This window comes from Myotis myotis, unplaced genomic scaffold (assembly GCF_014108235.1).
Source record: "Myotis myotis isolate mMyoMyo1 unplaced genomic scaffold, mMyoMyo1.p scaffold_m19_p_11, whole genome shotgun sequence".
In the NCBI taxonomy this organism is placed as follows: Eukaryota; Metazoa; Chordata; class Mammalia; order Chiroptera; family Vespertilionidae; genus Myotis; species Myotis myotis.
In genome coordinates, this window is record NW_023416315.1 from 38,820,099 (window position 1) to 38,835,748 (window position 15,650).

General features: G+C 41.8%; 1 protein-coding gene across 6 annotated transcripts in view; it reads right to left on the bottom strand.

The window, feature by feature from the left end:
• The window catches only part of ANKIB1 (ankyrin repeat and IBR domain containing 1), a 134,304-nt gene that overhangs the window by 64,307 nt on the left and 54,347 nt on the right, over window positions 1-15,650 (bottom strand). For all 6 annotated transcript variants that reach the window (XM_036328216.1, XM_036328215.1, XM_036328214.1 and 3 more), the window contains exon 5: window positions 6,463-6,580. In XM_036328216.1, the coding sequence (XP_036184109.1) occupies window positions 6,463-6,580 (118 nt within the window). The remainder of the gene's footprint in view (window positions 1-6,462; window positions 6,581-15,650) is intronic.

Below are 15,650 nucleotides of genomic sequence, written 5' to 3' on the forward strand. Positions count from 1 at the left end.
ACAGTATATTTAAATGTACTTTCTGTAATTAAAAGCTCAAAGATATACCTTCTTGTGCTGGGAAATTTATCCTAAAGAAACACAATTTAAGGGAGTCGGTGCTTCTGTACAAGTTTTTATATAAAGACTTAAAGCATTATTACTGGCTAAAAAGAAAATATTTTATCTTTAAATTTTATTATTTTAAAAGCTATTCTGAATTTCATGTTTGACCCTGGTTTAAATTTGTTTCCAAAGGATTTACTTAAAGTTTAGAAAGATGGCAATGAAGAAATGTAATTTTATAATAAAAAGGTGAATTTAAAAATATATATAAATATCACTTCAGCTATATTATCTATTTATTCTATTACTATTTCTGCAGACTTAACCCATGTCAGATATTATGGAAATGAACAAACAAAAACAAAAAAAGCTGCCCTCTAAGAGCTCCCAGGATAATACAGAGGAAAAGCAAATAGATTATCACAATATTCAATTCTAAGTGTATGACTTAGATATGCACAGGATATAACGGGAATACACAGGAAGGGTCTCAAAGCAGACTTGGGGCCAAATGAGAAGAAAAGGTTTCCTGGAAGAGGTGACTCCTAAAGACAATAAGAGTGGGAAAGTAAAGAAGTCGTGCCTGGCTGGCATGGCTCAGTGGTTGAGCGTCGACCTATGAATCAGGAGGTCACGGTTCGATTCCCAGTAAGGGCATATGCCCAGGTTGCGGGCTCTATCCCCAGGGGGGTGGGGGGACGGGTGTGTGTGCAGGAGAAAGCCCCCCCCTCACTATCATCATTGATCTCTCTCTCCCTCTCCCTTCCTTTTTGAAATAAAACGATATCCTATCTAATAAAAGAGAAACATGGTAATTAGCCATACGTCTGCTACCCTTCCCATTGGCTAATCAGGGTGATATGCAAATTAACTGCCAGCGAAGATGGCGGCCGGCAGCCAGGCAGCTTGAAGCCAACATGAGGCCTGCTTGCTTCAGTGACGGAGGACTCCAATGTTCCTGCCTGCCTTGCCAGCCTCTGAGCTTGCAGTTTGAAACATTGTTACAAATATAGAAGCTAAACAAAACCCCAGAAACCTGCTTTCAGCCAGCTGGGATCTCAGAGCTGGAGTTGATACAGAGTTTCGATTATAGAACCTAAACAAACCAGACACCTACTTTCAGCAGCAGCAGAGGCCTCAGAGCTGGAGCCAGAGCTAAAGCTGGCCCAGAATAAAAAAGAAAAAAGAAAAAAAGAAGTTGGGAGCTTCAGTCCCAGCCTGAAAACAGCCCTCAGCCCCTCACCCAGACTGGCCAGACACCCCAGTGGGGACCCCCACCCTGAAGGGTGTGTGACCAGCTACAAACAGCCATCATCCCCTCATCCAGGCTGGCCAGGCACCCCAGTGGGGAACCCCACCCTGATCCAGGACACCCTTCAGGGCAAACCAGCCAGCCCCCACCCATGCACCAGGCCTCTACTCTATATAGTAAAAGGGTAATATGCCTCCAACCGGGATCAGCGGAGTCGCGAGGACTCCCAGCACTGGGATCAGCGTGACAGGGGGCAGCGCCCAAACCCCCTGATCGCCCTGCGGCTCTGTGTGTGACAGGGGGTGGGGCCACAATCTCCCTATCTGCCCTGCTCTGTTCCTGACAGGGAAGGCGCCCCAACCCCCTGATCAGCCCTGCTCTGTGCCTGATAGGGGGGAGCTCCCCAACCCTCTGATCGCCCTGCGGCTCTGTGTGTGAGAGGCTACGGTGCCCCAACCCCCTGATCGGCCCTGCTGTGTGTGTGACAGGGGGCGGTGCCCCAACTCCCCTATCGGCTCGACTCTGTGAGTGACAGGGGGGAGCTCCTCAACCCCCTGATCGGCCTTGCTCTGTGCGTGACAGGGGGGAGCTCCCCAACCCCCTGAACGACCCTGCTCTGTGCATGACAGGGTATGGAGCCCCAACCCCCCTGATGGGCCCTGCTCTGTGAGTGACAGGGGGCAGCGCCCCAACCCCCTGATTGGCCCTGCTCTGTGCGTGACAGGGGGTGGCGCCGCAACCTCCCCATCAACCCTGCCTTGAGTGTGATAGGGGGCGGTGCCCCAACCCCCCAATCGGCCCTACCCTGAGCGTGACTGAGGGTGGCATCACAACCTCCCAATCCGCCCTGCTCTGTGCATGACAGGGGGCGGCGCCCCAACTACCCAATCGGCCCTGCTCTGAGCCCGACCAGGGGCTGCACCTAGGGATTGGGCCTGCCCTCTGCCACCCGGGAGCAGGCCTAAGCCAGCAGGTCGTTATCTCCCGAGGGGTCCCAGACTGCGAGAGGGCACAGGCCGGGCTGAGGGGACCACCCCCCCCCCGAGTGCACAAATTTTTGTGCACCGGGCCTCTAGTTAAAAATAAAAAGAAGTGGGGAGATTGACAGCATCAGTAAAGCAGCCTGGTTCATAGAGATCTACTAGAGCAGCAGCTCTCAACCTGTGGGTCGCAACCCCTTTGGGGGTCGAACGACCCTTTCACAGGGGTCACCTACGACCATCAGAAAACACATATAGAGAAACCAACATGGCGGCATAGGTTAACGCTGGAGATTGCTGCCTCGAACAACCAATCAAAAATACAGCTAAAAGACGGAACGGACATCATCCGGAACCACAGGAAGGCTGGCTGAGTGGAAATTCTACAACTAGGAGGAAAGAGAATTTCATACCCAGACTCAGAGGAGGCGCAGTGCTGAAGTGAAATACTCAGGTGCAGAGTGCGCGCGGAGCGGGCTGGCGGCGGAGGGCGCGGTTGTTGTTTTCAATCGGGAGGGAGTTTCAGACTCTGAGCTCCAGATCCGGGCGAGTCTCTAGGGACCCAGACTCAAACGGGAGAAGCGGGACTGTCTGGCTTCAGTCGGAACTCGAAGGCAGCTTTCTCTCCGAGGTTTGCAGTGGTTGCTGGGACTTTGTGAGGCAGAGCCCTTAGGGACGGAACTGAGAGCAGCCATAACTGCTCGCTCTGACCGCCCTGTAGATCCCCGGGGACCCGCCCCGCACAAGCCCTGCGCAGAGCCATTTGCCCAATAGCCTCAGGCAAACGCTAGATTAGCACCGCCCTAGAGATCCAGCACAGAAGTTCTCCCACTGCAGATACAGCTGACTCTCACAGCCAGTTGGCCTGGAGGTCAAATCACCCCCAGTACTGCCAACAACAATCAAGGCTTAACTACAAGACTGCGCACAAAGACCACAAGGGGGTGCACCAAGAAAGCATAAAAAATGCGGAGACAAAGAAACATGACAGAAATGGAGGATATAGAGCTAAAAACCGCAATTTTAAGGTCTTTCAATAATTTTCTAGAAACTGCCGATAAATGTAGCGAGATCCTCAAGAAATCTAATGAGACCCTCGATGTTGTGATAAAGAACCAACTAGAAATTAAGCATACACTGACTGAAATAAAGAATATTATACAGACACCCAAAAGCAGACCAGAGGAGTGCAAGAATCAAGTCAAAGATTCGAAATGCGAGGAAGCAAAAAACACCCAACTGGAAAAGCAAAATGCAAAAAGGATCCGAAAATACGAAAATGGTGTAAGGAGCCTCTGGGATAGCTTCAAGTGTACCAACATCAGAATTATAGGGGTGCCAGAAGATGAGAGAGAGCAAGATATTGAAAACCTATTTGAAGAAATAATGACAGAAAACTTCCCCCACTTGGTGAAAGAAATAGACTTACAGGTCCAGGAAGCGCAGAGAACCCCAAACAAAAGGAATCCAAAGAGGACCACACCAAGACACATCATAATTAAAATGCCAAGAGCAAAAGACAAAGAGAGAATCTTAAAAGCAACAAGAGAAAGAAAGTCAGTTACCTACAAGGGAGTACCCATACGACTGTCAGCTGATTTCTCAACGGAAACTTTGCAGGCCAGAAGGGAATGGCAAGAAATATTCAAAGTGATGAATACCAAGAACCTACAACCAAGATTACTTTATCCAGCAAAGCTATCATTCAGAACGGAAGGTCAGATAAAGAGCTTCACAGATAAGGAAAAGCTAAAGGAGTTCATCACCACCAAACCAGTATTATATAAAATGCTAAAAGGTATCCTTTAAGAAGAGGAAGAAGGCCGAAACCGGTTTGGCTCAGTGGATAGAGCGTCGGCCTGCGGACTGAAGGGTCCCAGGTTCGATTCCGGTCAAGGGCATGTACCTGGGTTGCGGGCATATCCCCAGTGGGAGATGTGCAGGAGGCAGCTGATCGATGTTTCTCTCTCATCGATGTTTCTAACTCTCTATCTCTCTCCCTTCCTCTCTGTAAAAAATCAATAAAATATATTAAAAAGAAGAGGAAGAAGAAGAAAAAGGTAAAGATACAAATTATGAACAACAAACATGCATCTATCAACAAGTGAATCTAAGAATCAAGTGAACAAATAATCTGGTGATCATAATAGAATCAGGGACATAGAAAGGTAATGGACTGACTATTCTTGGGGGGGGAAAGGGGTGTGGGAGATGCGGGAACAGACTGGACAAAAATTGTGCACCTATGGATGAGGACAGTGGGTGGGGAGTGAGGCGGAGGGTGGGGCAGGAACTGGGAGGAGGGGAGTTATGGGGGGGGAGTTATGGGGGGAAAAAGAGGAACAAATGTAATAATCTGAACAATAAAGATTTAATTTAAAAAAAAAAAGAAAACACATATAATTACATATTGTTTTTTTGATTAATCACTATGCTTTAATTATGTTCAATTTGTAACAATGAAAATACATCCTGCATATCAGATATTTACATTACGATTCATAACAGTAGCAAAATTACAGTTATGAAGTAGCAACAAAAATCATTTTATGGTTGGGGGTCACCACAACATGAGGAACTGTATTAAAGGGTCGTAGCATTAGGAAGGTTGAGAACCACTGTACTAGAGAGTTTGGATGATCATAAGTCTGTGGAGAGTCAGTGAAGGGTTTTTTCAGAAGGGGAGTAAGATGCTTAAATGTGCATTTAAAAAAAAAGTCTAATGGCAAAGGAAAAATTAACAGGATGAAAGAGGAAAGGAAACACTGGAAACTAGGACTTGGGAGACTACAGTTAAATGAAAAATAATGACATCTTGAATTTAAGTTGATGGCAGAGGGAATAGAAACAGCTAGGGAGGGTGGGAGGAGGATCAGAGATATTTAGGAAGAGAAATAAGACTATGGCCAAATATAATAGAAATGGAGGAGTCAAGTATGACTTTCAAGTTTCTGGCTACAGTAATTAGAGAAATGCTGGTGCCCATGTATTAAGACAGTGGGAAAATGAGTTCAGGGTAAACATCTTGAGAACGAGGAGAAAATGCTAAATAGGCATTTAGAAATACAGCTTTGAATACCTGATTAAGTTAGGTTGTAGATATATTCTTTACTGTTCAGATGGTATTTGAAACTTTTGGTTTCATTAGATAAATGTGTACAGCAATGTAGGCTTGTTTACAACACACTTTTTTATGCCTTACCCTCACCTAATGACTTGGACTCTCTGGAATTAATCCTAGGAATCTCAGTTGGTTTCCCAGGAAATTCTTTTTTACTCTAAAATTTTACAGTCACTGGCTATAAAGTGAAAAAGAGTGTCAAGTACAGAACCCCAAGATTATATACCAAATTATTTATGGTAGTGATCAAAAGATAATAAAATACGGAGTTTTAAATTTTCTTCTGATCAAATGAGTATATAAAAAAAATTTGAAGTTAACAGTCTATTTTAGTATAGATTAAAGATTTATAGTTAAAATAGACAGGTAAGCCTCAAAATGGCTGGACTATAGTAGCCATTTACCTTTCTCTTTTTAAAAATTATTTCTAAATCAGAAAAAAATTGTCTTTGGGACCAAGTAAAATGTTAAATAACAAGTGTGCAATGAAAGGGTCCATATCTAGCTCAGCATGTGACAACTCCCAGAATGGCTATGCTAAGTGTCAAGCTGAGTACTTTTCCTAAGTAAAACGAGTAATTCCTTCAAAACAAACCTTAAGAGGGGATAGTATAGTCTTGTGTTGACTCTACAATTTTGCTTTGTGCATTTCATGGTGAGAAACAGCTTTTACATAAAATAAAGTGATAATACTAATAACACAACTGTCAAATATTTAATTAACAAGTAAAATGTTAAAACCAGGATTAGGACTATGGATTACAATGCTCAACTCTGCTCAAATCAGTCATATTTCTAAAATTAGACAACCTATACGTTGATTTAGTAGCTTGATTTTTAAATAGAAATTTCCTATTTCTCCTCTGTGATTTACAGCCAGTTTATACTTCAATACAAAATATTATGAAGATACTGAGTACTGTACAGTAACCACTGCCCAAAGAACAACTCAGGCTTGTATAACAAACTATTTTGTTCTGTATTAAATAAAATAGCCATCTTTTAACTCTGAAAAGCTTCAAAAGGCACCCATATGATTAGAAGCACGACATTTGTTTCATTACCATGAGCTCGAAGTAAAGCTTCAGCAGTAAACAGTGGAGCTTGGAGCATGTCTGCAGTTTCCACAATAAGCATATCCTTCAATCTACGAAGATCCTGAGGCCTTAATCCTTCATACGGCTTTGAAAAGAAGGAAAAAGAAGTTAAATTGTCTATTATACTCTTAGGAAGTTCAAAATGCCTATAAACAAATAAAAGATTATTATTTATTTCAGTTTCAGTTTGGTTATGTAAGTTCAAAAGGTTCTGTATGCTCCACCACTATTTCAAACTACTCTTTCCCAGGTCTTTTTAAACTGAAAAATGAATGCCAGGGCTTATGCACCTTATCATTTTAAAATAAAAGTATCATACTATAATGACAAGACCATTTTGAAAATGTGGATAATACAAAAAAGAATAAAAAAACACATCGAGCAATCATGATTAAAGTTCTCAAGTATTTTTATCCAGTTCTGTTGCAAATCAATTATAAATATAATAGAGGCCTGGTGCACAAAAATTTGTGCACTCAAGGGGGTCCCTCAGCCAATCCTGTGCCCTCTCACAGTTTGGGACACCTTGAGGGATGACCACTTACTGGTTTAGGCCCGCTTCCCAGGGGATCGGGCCTAAGCTGGCAGTCAGACATCACTCTGGCAGCCTGGGAGCCCTCAGGGGATGTCCACTTGCCAGCGGGGAGCAGACCTAAGCTGCAGTCGGACATCCTTAGCGCTGCTGAAGAGGCAGGAGAGGCTACCACCACCACCGCTGTACTGGCAACCATCAGCCTAGCTTGTGGCTGAGCAGAGCTCCCCCTGTGGGAGTGCACTGACCACCAGGGGGAAGCTCCTGCATTGAGTATCTGCCCCCTGGTGGTCAGTGTGTGTCATAGTGAGCAGTCATTCCCAGTCATTCTGCTGTTAGGGTCAGTTTGCATATTACCCTTTTATTATATAGGATAGAGGCCTGGTGCCTGGGTGGGGGCCGGCTGGTTTGCCCTGAAGGGTGTCCCAGATCAGGGTGGGGGTCCCGCTGGAGTGCCTGGCCAGCCTGGGTGAGGGTTGATGGGTGTTTGCAGGCTGGCCACACCCCCTTTAGGGTGGCGGTTCCCCACTGGGGTGCCTGGCCAGTCTGGGTGAGGGGCTGAGGGCCGTTTTCAGGCTAGCCAAGCCCCCCGGTGACAGAAGCTCCCAGCCTTTCCTTTTTTTCTTTTATTCTGGGATTTATTTACCTTCTATAATTGAAACTTTGTTGCCTTCTGTGGAGCTCAGAGCCGGCTCCTGCTCGCTCCAGCTCCGTGGCCACGGCCGGCTGAAAGCAGGTATCTGGGTTTATTTACCTTCTATAATTGAAACTTTGTTGCCTTCTGTGGAGCTCAGAGCCGGCTCCTGCTCGCTCCAGCTCCGTGGCCATGGCTGGCTGAAAGCAAGTATCTGGGTTTATTTACCTTCTATAATTGAAACTTTGTTGCTTTGAGTGGAGTTCAGAGCCGGACGGGAAGCTTGGCTTCCTCCATCACTGGAGCAACCAAGCCTCCTGCTCGCTTCAGCTCCGTGGCTGCCAGCCGCCATCTTGGTTGGTTTAATTTGCATATAGTCGCTCTGATTGGCTAGTGAGCGTGGCTTAAGGCGTAGCGAAGGTATGGTCAATTTGCATGTTTGTCTTTTATTAGTGTAGATGTGTTAATTTAATCAGTTTTAATCATGAAATCACCAAACATTTACACTTATTAATATCCAATTTAGACTGCTAGTGGGATTATATAATACCTATTAATTAATTTGGAGAGAAGTAACGATGCTATATTATTCAGACTTTTTAGCCATAAACATATTATTTCAATATGTTTGAGTGTTCATTAATGTTCCTTAATTTTCATATAGATGATATATCTCAAGTTTTTTGTTCTTTTGCTATCTTTCATCTTTTTTTTTAACAGAGAACATATAAAGAATAAAATCACACGTCTTACTATTCAAACAATTGATAACATTTTTCTTACTTGTTTCAAGTCCCTTTAAAAACAAAATGAAACAAAAGAAGCAAAACCTCATAATCTGTGACATGTTTTCCTATTACATTTCCCTAATTTCCCTCATCCTTGCCTATGACAATCACTAACTATGAATTTGATTGATAGCTGTTATAATATTATGGCATAACATTATATATATCACTCCAGTGGTCAGCAAACTCATTAGTCAACAGAGCCAAATATCAACAGTACTTCTTCAAAATAGACTCGCCCAGGCTGAAAACCGACTTCTGCACATGGGCCACGAAGTTTCAATCACACTGTACACGCGCCTGCACGTGGTATTTTGTGGAAGAGCCACACTCAAGGGGCTAAAGAGCTGCATGTGGCTCGCGAGCCACAGTTTGCCAACCACGGCACCAGGCAATCTGCCTAATTTTATTCAGTATTGTGTTTGCATTATTAATACTGATACACATATTTCAATCCTTTCAACAGTTTTAAGCTTGCTGCATGCAATATGCATAGAACTAAAGGCCATCGCTTAAAAAGCAGTATAAATTCCCAAGTACTTATCAGAACAACAACCATTGAGGATGTCCTCTGGTAGCATATATCACAGTCTCCAGAGAGCTTTGAGTGGTTAGCAAAACTCATCCATTGCAATTGGCTTACCGATATTTTGGAAATAGATATTGTCTTTATTTCTTGCTTTGTTTTTTTGGTACCATGTAAACCATTTCATCAATTCTCATTTAACCCTGTATGACTGGGACTCTATTAACCAGGGATAATTTCTCAGTTGACATGTTTCTTTTCTTTTTTTAAAATTCTTTATTGTTGAAATATTACATATGACCCCTTTTCCCCCCATTGTCCTCTCCTAGCCCATCCCTGCCCCCCCAGCCCAGGCCTTCTCCCCTGTTTCTTGCTCCTTAGATGTCTTCTGGCAGGAACATATATATAGCAATGCATGTATTAATGACAGAAAAGAGTAATAGACTTGACTGTATAAATGTCTGCCAAGTTTTAAACATAAAAATTGTATTACTTTTAAATCTAGCAAAGTGTCCAGGACTAATAAGAGATAATACTCAATATTGGAAAGGTTTCAGTGAGATTGCCCTCTGCTGCCCTGTGAGTAAAAATAAAAATTGGTATATCGTTTAACAACCAAGCATGTATTATGAATCTTTAAACCAATTATCTTTGGCCCAAGTATTTTACTTGTAGAAATCTATCCGAAGGTATAACCATAAATATGGGGTAAATTGTAGTCATTTGCAATGTTTGTTATAAAAGTGACAGAATGCAAGTAACCCAAATGTACATTAAAGAACATATAGGACATCTACAAGTTAGAATAGTCTGTAGTCATTCAAGATGATTGGCATGATGGGTTTGTAAATATCAAGAACGATTAAGGGGATTGTTAAGGGCAGGAAAAAAAGGAGACATATGTAATACTCTTTGTAATACTTTAAGCAATAAAACAATTAAAAAAAAAAAAAGAAAGAAAGATTAAGGGAATCTCTGCCTGGGTAGCTCAGTTGGTTACAGCATCGTCCCATATTTTGGGTTTGATCCCCACTCAGGGCACATATTAGAAGTAATCAATGAATGCATAAATAAGTGGAACAACAAATTGATGTTTCTTTCTCTCTTTCTCCCCTCTACCCCCTCAAATCAATAATAATAAAAAAAAATAGAAGTGCTAAGGAGGGAAAAACTTTAAGATATAAAATACCATTCCAGTGATGAAAAATGAAAGACAATCCTGCACCATGTTACAAGGATTATTTCTAAGTGGTAGAACAATAAACATTTCATTCTGCTTTTTATACAGAACATATTTCGTAGGAAAAAATTAATTAAAAAATAAAAGATAAATCACTGGAGATGTTAGAGTTTTCAACAGTGGCAGAGCACGCACACAGTCTGCAGTGCTATTCATTTTTTAAAAATATATATTTTATTGATTTTTTACAGAGAGGAAGGGAGAAGGATAGAGAGTTAGAAACATGGATGAGAGAGAAACATCAATCAGCTGCCTCCTTCCTGCACACCGCCTAATGGGGATGTGCCTGCAACCAAGGTACATGCCCTTGGCCGGAATCGAACTTGGGACCATTCAGTCCGCAGGCTCTATCCACTGAGCCAAACCAGTTAGAGCATTTTAAAAATAGTGAAAACTTATGCTAAATGCATTTCGTATGACCTTGTATTAAGAGCCTCCTGCACCTATGTATGCGTTCACGTATACTACCATGAGCCTCTACATATACAGATCCTATATAATACAGAGGTAATATGTAAATTAACCCTCACACCATCACAAGATGGCTGGGCCCACAGTGGAGGCGGGGTTCCCATAACGAGTCTTAATGAGTGATCAGAAGGGACCTGAGGCTGCATGGCGCTGGATGGGGGGGCGGGGGGGGGGGAGTGTGACCTCAGGCTGCACCCCCCCACCCAGTGGGACTTGACGGGGGACCTCAGGCCATCATGCCACCTGCCATGGCACTGGGCCGGGGGACCTCAGGCTGTGCCCCCCGCCCGGGAGGGCTTAATGGGGGACCTCAGGCCGCGCCTCCAGCCTTGGACCGGGGGACCTCAGGCCATGTTCCCTGCGCCGGCGAACCTCAGGCTGCACCCCCTACCCAGCTGGGCTTGACAGGGGACCTCAAAGCATGCTCCCTGCCTCAGCCCAGGCCGGGGGACCTCAGGATGTGCCCCCCACTCCCCAGCGCCAGGCTGGGGGACCTCAGGCTGCGCCCCCCACTGGTGGGGCTTGACGGGGGACCTCAAAGGGTGCCTCCTGCCCGGCCCAGGCTGGGGGACCTCAGGCCGCACCCCCCACCCTGGTGTTGGGCCAGGGGACCTGAGGCCATGCCCCTCGCCACGGCACTGGGCCAGGGGTCCTGAGGGTGTGTCGGGGATCCTGAGGCTGCATCCCCCGCCTGGTGGGGCTTGACGGGGGCCCTGAGGCTGTACCCCCCCCAACCCAGCGCTGGGCCAGGGGACTTGAAGGTGTGCCCCCCGCCCGGCGGGGCTTGACGGGGGTGGGGCCAGCCGGATCTGGATCTTGCCCAATGGGGGTGGGGCCAGCCAGGTCTGGGTTTTGCATGATTTTGAGGTGCATGCGGGTGGGTGGGGACTTCACTCTGGGTCTCGCGGTGCACCTCAGACTCTGACAGGAGGAAGATTTTCATATACGTTTTACTAATTTTCCTTCATCTCTGACATTTCTATTATAGAGAAAGGGCAAATAGCAAGATAAAATATTTCCTCTAATTAGTTCCCTTTTAATGTGCACGAATTTCATGCACGGGGCCACTAGTATCATATGAACCTAACTAGAAAAAGTAAAGAAAACTTAACCTATTCTATATAGGGGTATCATTAACTACAACAGAAAAAAATTGCAAGTAAATGCAAACCATTGTTTGAAAAGCCCCTCAAATCATCATGTACAGTTTGCTTTTAAGATAACTTGTGAACCACACATTCCCTTGCAAAAACCTAACAAGTCCTTTTAAGGTTAAATTTGTAGTACTCACTCCAGGATAGAAATTATACTATGTATACCACTGCTTCTAAAAAACGAGCTCCAAATTCCCAGGCACCTCTCTTAAATTAGCAGAGGGTGAATATTTCTTGGTATTTCTAGTGGTGGCAATTGTGTATTTCCTGGTATAGTTTTGTTTAAAAAATTTTTTTTTCATAATAGCCATCATTCTACCTAATTTATGCTGAGCAAAGTAAGGTTTGATTTTAGAAATATTAACCAAGGGGTAACAGAAAGCAATCTGCATAAAGTTTCTTTAAAATGCAGTTTTAAAAATTTAAATGGGTTACACTAGAAAAAAAATAGTTCTTGAAGGAGAAAGACATGCTGCCTTCATGAGTATGTAAGATATTCACTCTGAATCTCTGCAACAGAACTATAATTAGGTCATGTGAAGCATTTCAATACATTGCTCAGTCCCAAGTGGGCTCAAGTCCTTTCTTCTGCAGGAAGGATTAAAATGAAGGTGCCTTTCTCTTTCCTGTTGCAAGACAAACTGCTTCTATTTTCAGATGAAACACAAATAACCTTCAAGCAGTCAGTCCTGATACAAAGAAGGAAAAGGAAACTAATTTAAAAAGAGTATGAAAATGCCTCTTTTTGTTTGTTTTTAAATATGGCTTTTTAATTGATTTTAGAAAGAAAGGGAGAGGGATAGAGAGATAGAAACATCAATGAGAAACATTGATGGGTTGCCTCCTGTACATTGAACATTGCATTGGGGATTAAGCCTGCAATCCGGGCATGTGCCCTGACTGAGAATCAAAGCAGTGACCTCTGACACTCAACCACTGAGCCACACCAACTGGGCTGAAAGTGCCTCTTTTGCATCTGTACATACTATTGCTATCAAAATATCACTAAAGAAATGCAAAACAGCCCAGCATACAAACGATAACACTTTGATTTCATGTATAAAGTGATAGTACCTTCAAAACTGTTTCAGAAAAGACTACGACAAAGGAGTTATGAAAGTATTTTTTTTCTCACAATGAAAACAGCTGCCCCCTCCGTCTAATTATATAGGTAAAACACGTTCATTGTTAAAAAATGAAAAAATGAGTACTTATTTACCCAAATATAATGTAATTGTTAAAATCTTAAGACACTCAAGGAAAGGAGAGGATATTTCCAATTCCTTTTAATACCAATTTCTCTTTAGTGATCCATGAGCGTAGCCTGGGAGAAAGGGGGGAAAATAGCTAGAGAATGCCGTTAGGATTCTCAGACCCTTCTCTTCTTTTCAGTTTCCATGCTACTTACTCAGCTGTTCTCACCTGAAGATCAAGACCTAGGCTACCCTGATGTGTACTTTGACCTAAGAGGAAGACACCTGGAGTAGGTTAAACGTTATGCTAACTGGGGTAGCCAGCTAAGGCAAAGTCCAGCATATGGATTTCCTACCAGAAAAAGAGCCTGAGCCTTCCTGAATTCTAAATTGGAAAGCAGGAGTCTTTAGATGACTTTCATAGCAGTGCAATGTTTGGTTTCCCCTTTATTTACTCAGGTGTACTCACACAATCCACTCCTACAGCCTGTCCATAGTCCATGAGGCCCATTACTTACTAGTTTCTCTGCTCTTTTTTGGGACTTCAATAAATTGAACACACTGCTCTCAGCCATCACTCTAATTAGTCTAATACATCATCTAGCTTTTATTTATTTTTTTTGTAGCAGTTACCATTCTCAAAAATTGTGTTCATTTATTTTTAAACTTATTTGTGTGTCTCTCTCTATCCATGATGAAACATAAGCCCCTAGAAGGCAGGAGTTTAACTTTGTTCCTCACTAAATCTCTAAGCTCCTAAAACATTGTCTGGCAGAGCAGTTAATCAGTTTTGCAGAATGAATGAATGAAGTAGATCTTACCATTTATAAACTAATCACCTGGAGGAAAAAGCTAAACTAAAATGTGTCAATAAGAAATTACAGAGATATAATATTATACACTGTGCAGATCATTAACTGAATAGAAACCTTAGCTAAAATAAACACTGCACCTTGGGAACATAAATTTTAAAAAGTGCTAATTATGTAGGCTTAATACAATTACATAGCAGGCCATGTGAAACTCTAGCATAGACAGAATAATACAAGAATTGATCAGGGTCAAAGAAGATACAAAAATGAATTTTAAAAAAGTATTGTTTACATTGAAGTAAAAAAAACCCAAACATTATTTTTTTGTTTTTAAAAATTGTTATGAAACTCACATAACTTAAAATTAACCATTTTAAAGTGTACGATTCAGTAGCCTCTAGTACATTCACAATGTTGTACAACCACCACCTGTATCTAGTTCCAAAACAATCTCATCACCCCAAAAGAAACCCCATACCCATAAAGTAGTCACATTCCTTCTTCCTCCCAGCCCTTGGCAACCACTAATGTACTTTTCGTTTCTATGGATTTATTTACTCTGGACATTTCATATACATGGAGTTATTCAATATGTGTCCTTCGTATCTGGCTTTTTCACTTAGCATAATGTTTTTGAGATTGATCCATATTTTTAGCATGTGTTAGTACTTCAGTTCTCTTTATGGCTGAGTAATATTCCATTGTGTATATATATCTCATATTTTATTTATCCATTTATCTGTTGATAGACATTTTGGCTGTTTTCAATTTTTGGCTATTGTGAGTAGTGTTGCTATAAGTATTTGTATATAAGTATTTATTTATGAAAGTAGTGCTTTTCACATTATGAAATAGTAGACAAAAATAAAGCCAATATCAGCTGGTGTAGCTCGGTGGCTGAGCATCAACCAGAAGATCATGGTTCGATTCCTGGTCAGGGCACATGCCTGGAATGTGGGCTTGATCTCTAGTAGGGGACATGCAGGAGGCAGCCAATTGATGACTCTCTTATCATTGATGTTTCTATCTCCTCTCCCTCTCCCTTTCTCTCTGAAGTCAATTTTAAAAAATACAATATGGATTAAAAATAAAAGTACAAAACTAGCAAAATATCTAAATTATTGAAATGTTCATCAATAGGTAAGAAATATGTCGATCATATGTTCAGACTTGGGAAAGATGTTCATGATATACCATTAACCTGAAAACATATTTTAGCAGAACTCAATATACTATATGATCTTACTTTTGCATTAAAAATTCTGTATGCATATGTTTGCTTAAGTCTGGTAGCATAAAAAAAGAAACTTACCTCTGATGAGTAAAATCAGGAAGGAGGAAATTTTTTAGCAATAAATATTCATTATAAATTTTAAGCAATGCATGAAAATAGAAAAAAATAGTAATAGTAAAGAAAATCACTCATATCCACAATTATAATTTTGGTATATAGCAAACTTCTTCAAATATACATTTTTCCCCTATATAATTAGTGTCAAACTGTTCTGTAAATATTTTTGCTTAACATAATAGTTTATTATAGTTATACTATATTCATTTAGATGTTAAATCTATTGATGAGTATTATTATTTTAAAAATTTACTAATAAATGAAGATATCTTGATGAAAAGACCTAAATGACTTTCAGATTACTCACATCAACATTACTGCTAGAATATTATTGTTTAAATGTCTTCTGACTAAATTTTTATATCAATTATTACAGTATAATTTCTATGTATCGGTTGTCAAAAGGTAGGCCGTGTAGCAAAAAGAGATTCTTAGATTTTTAAGTCATAAGAAT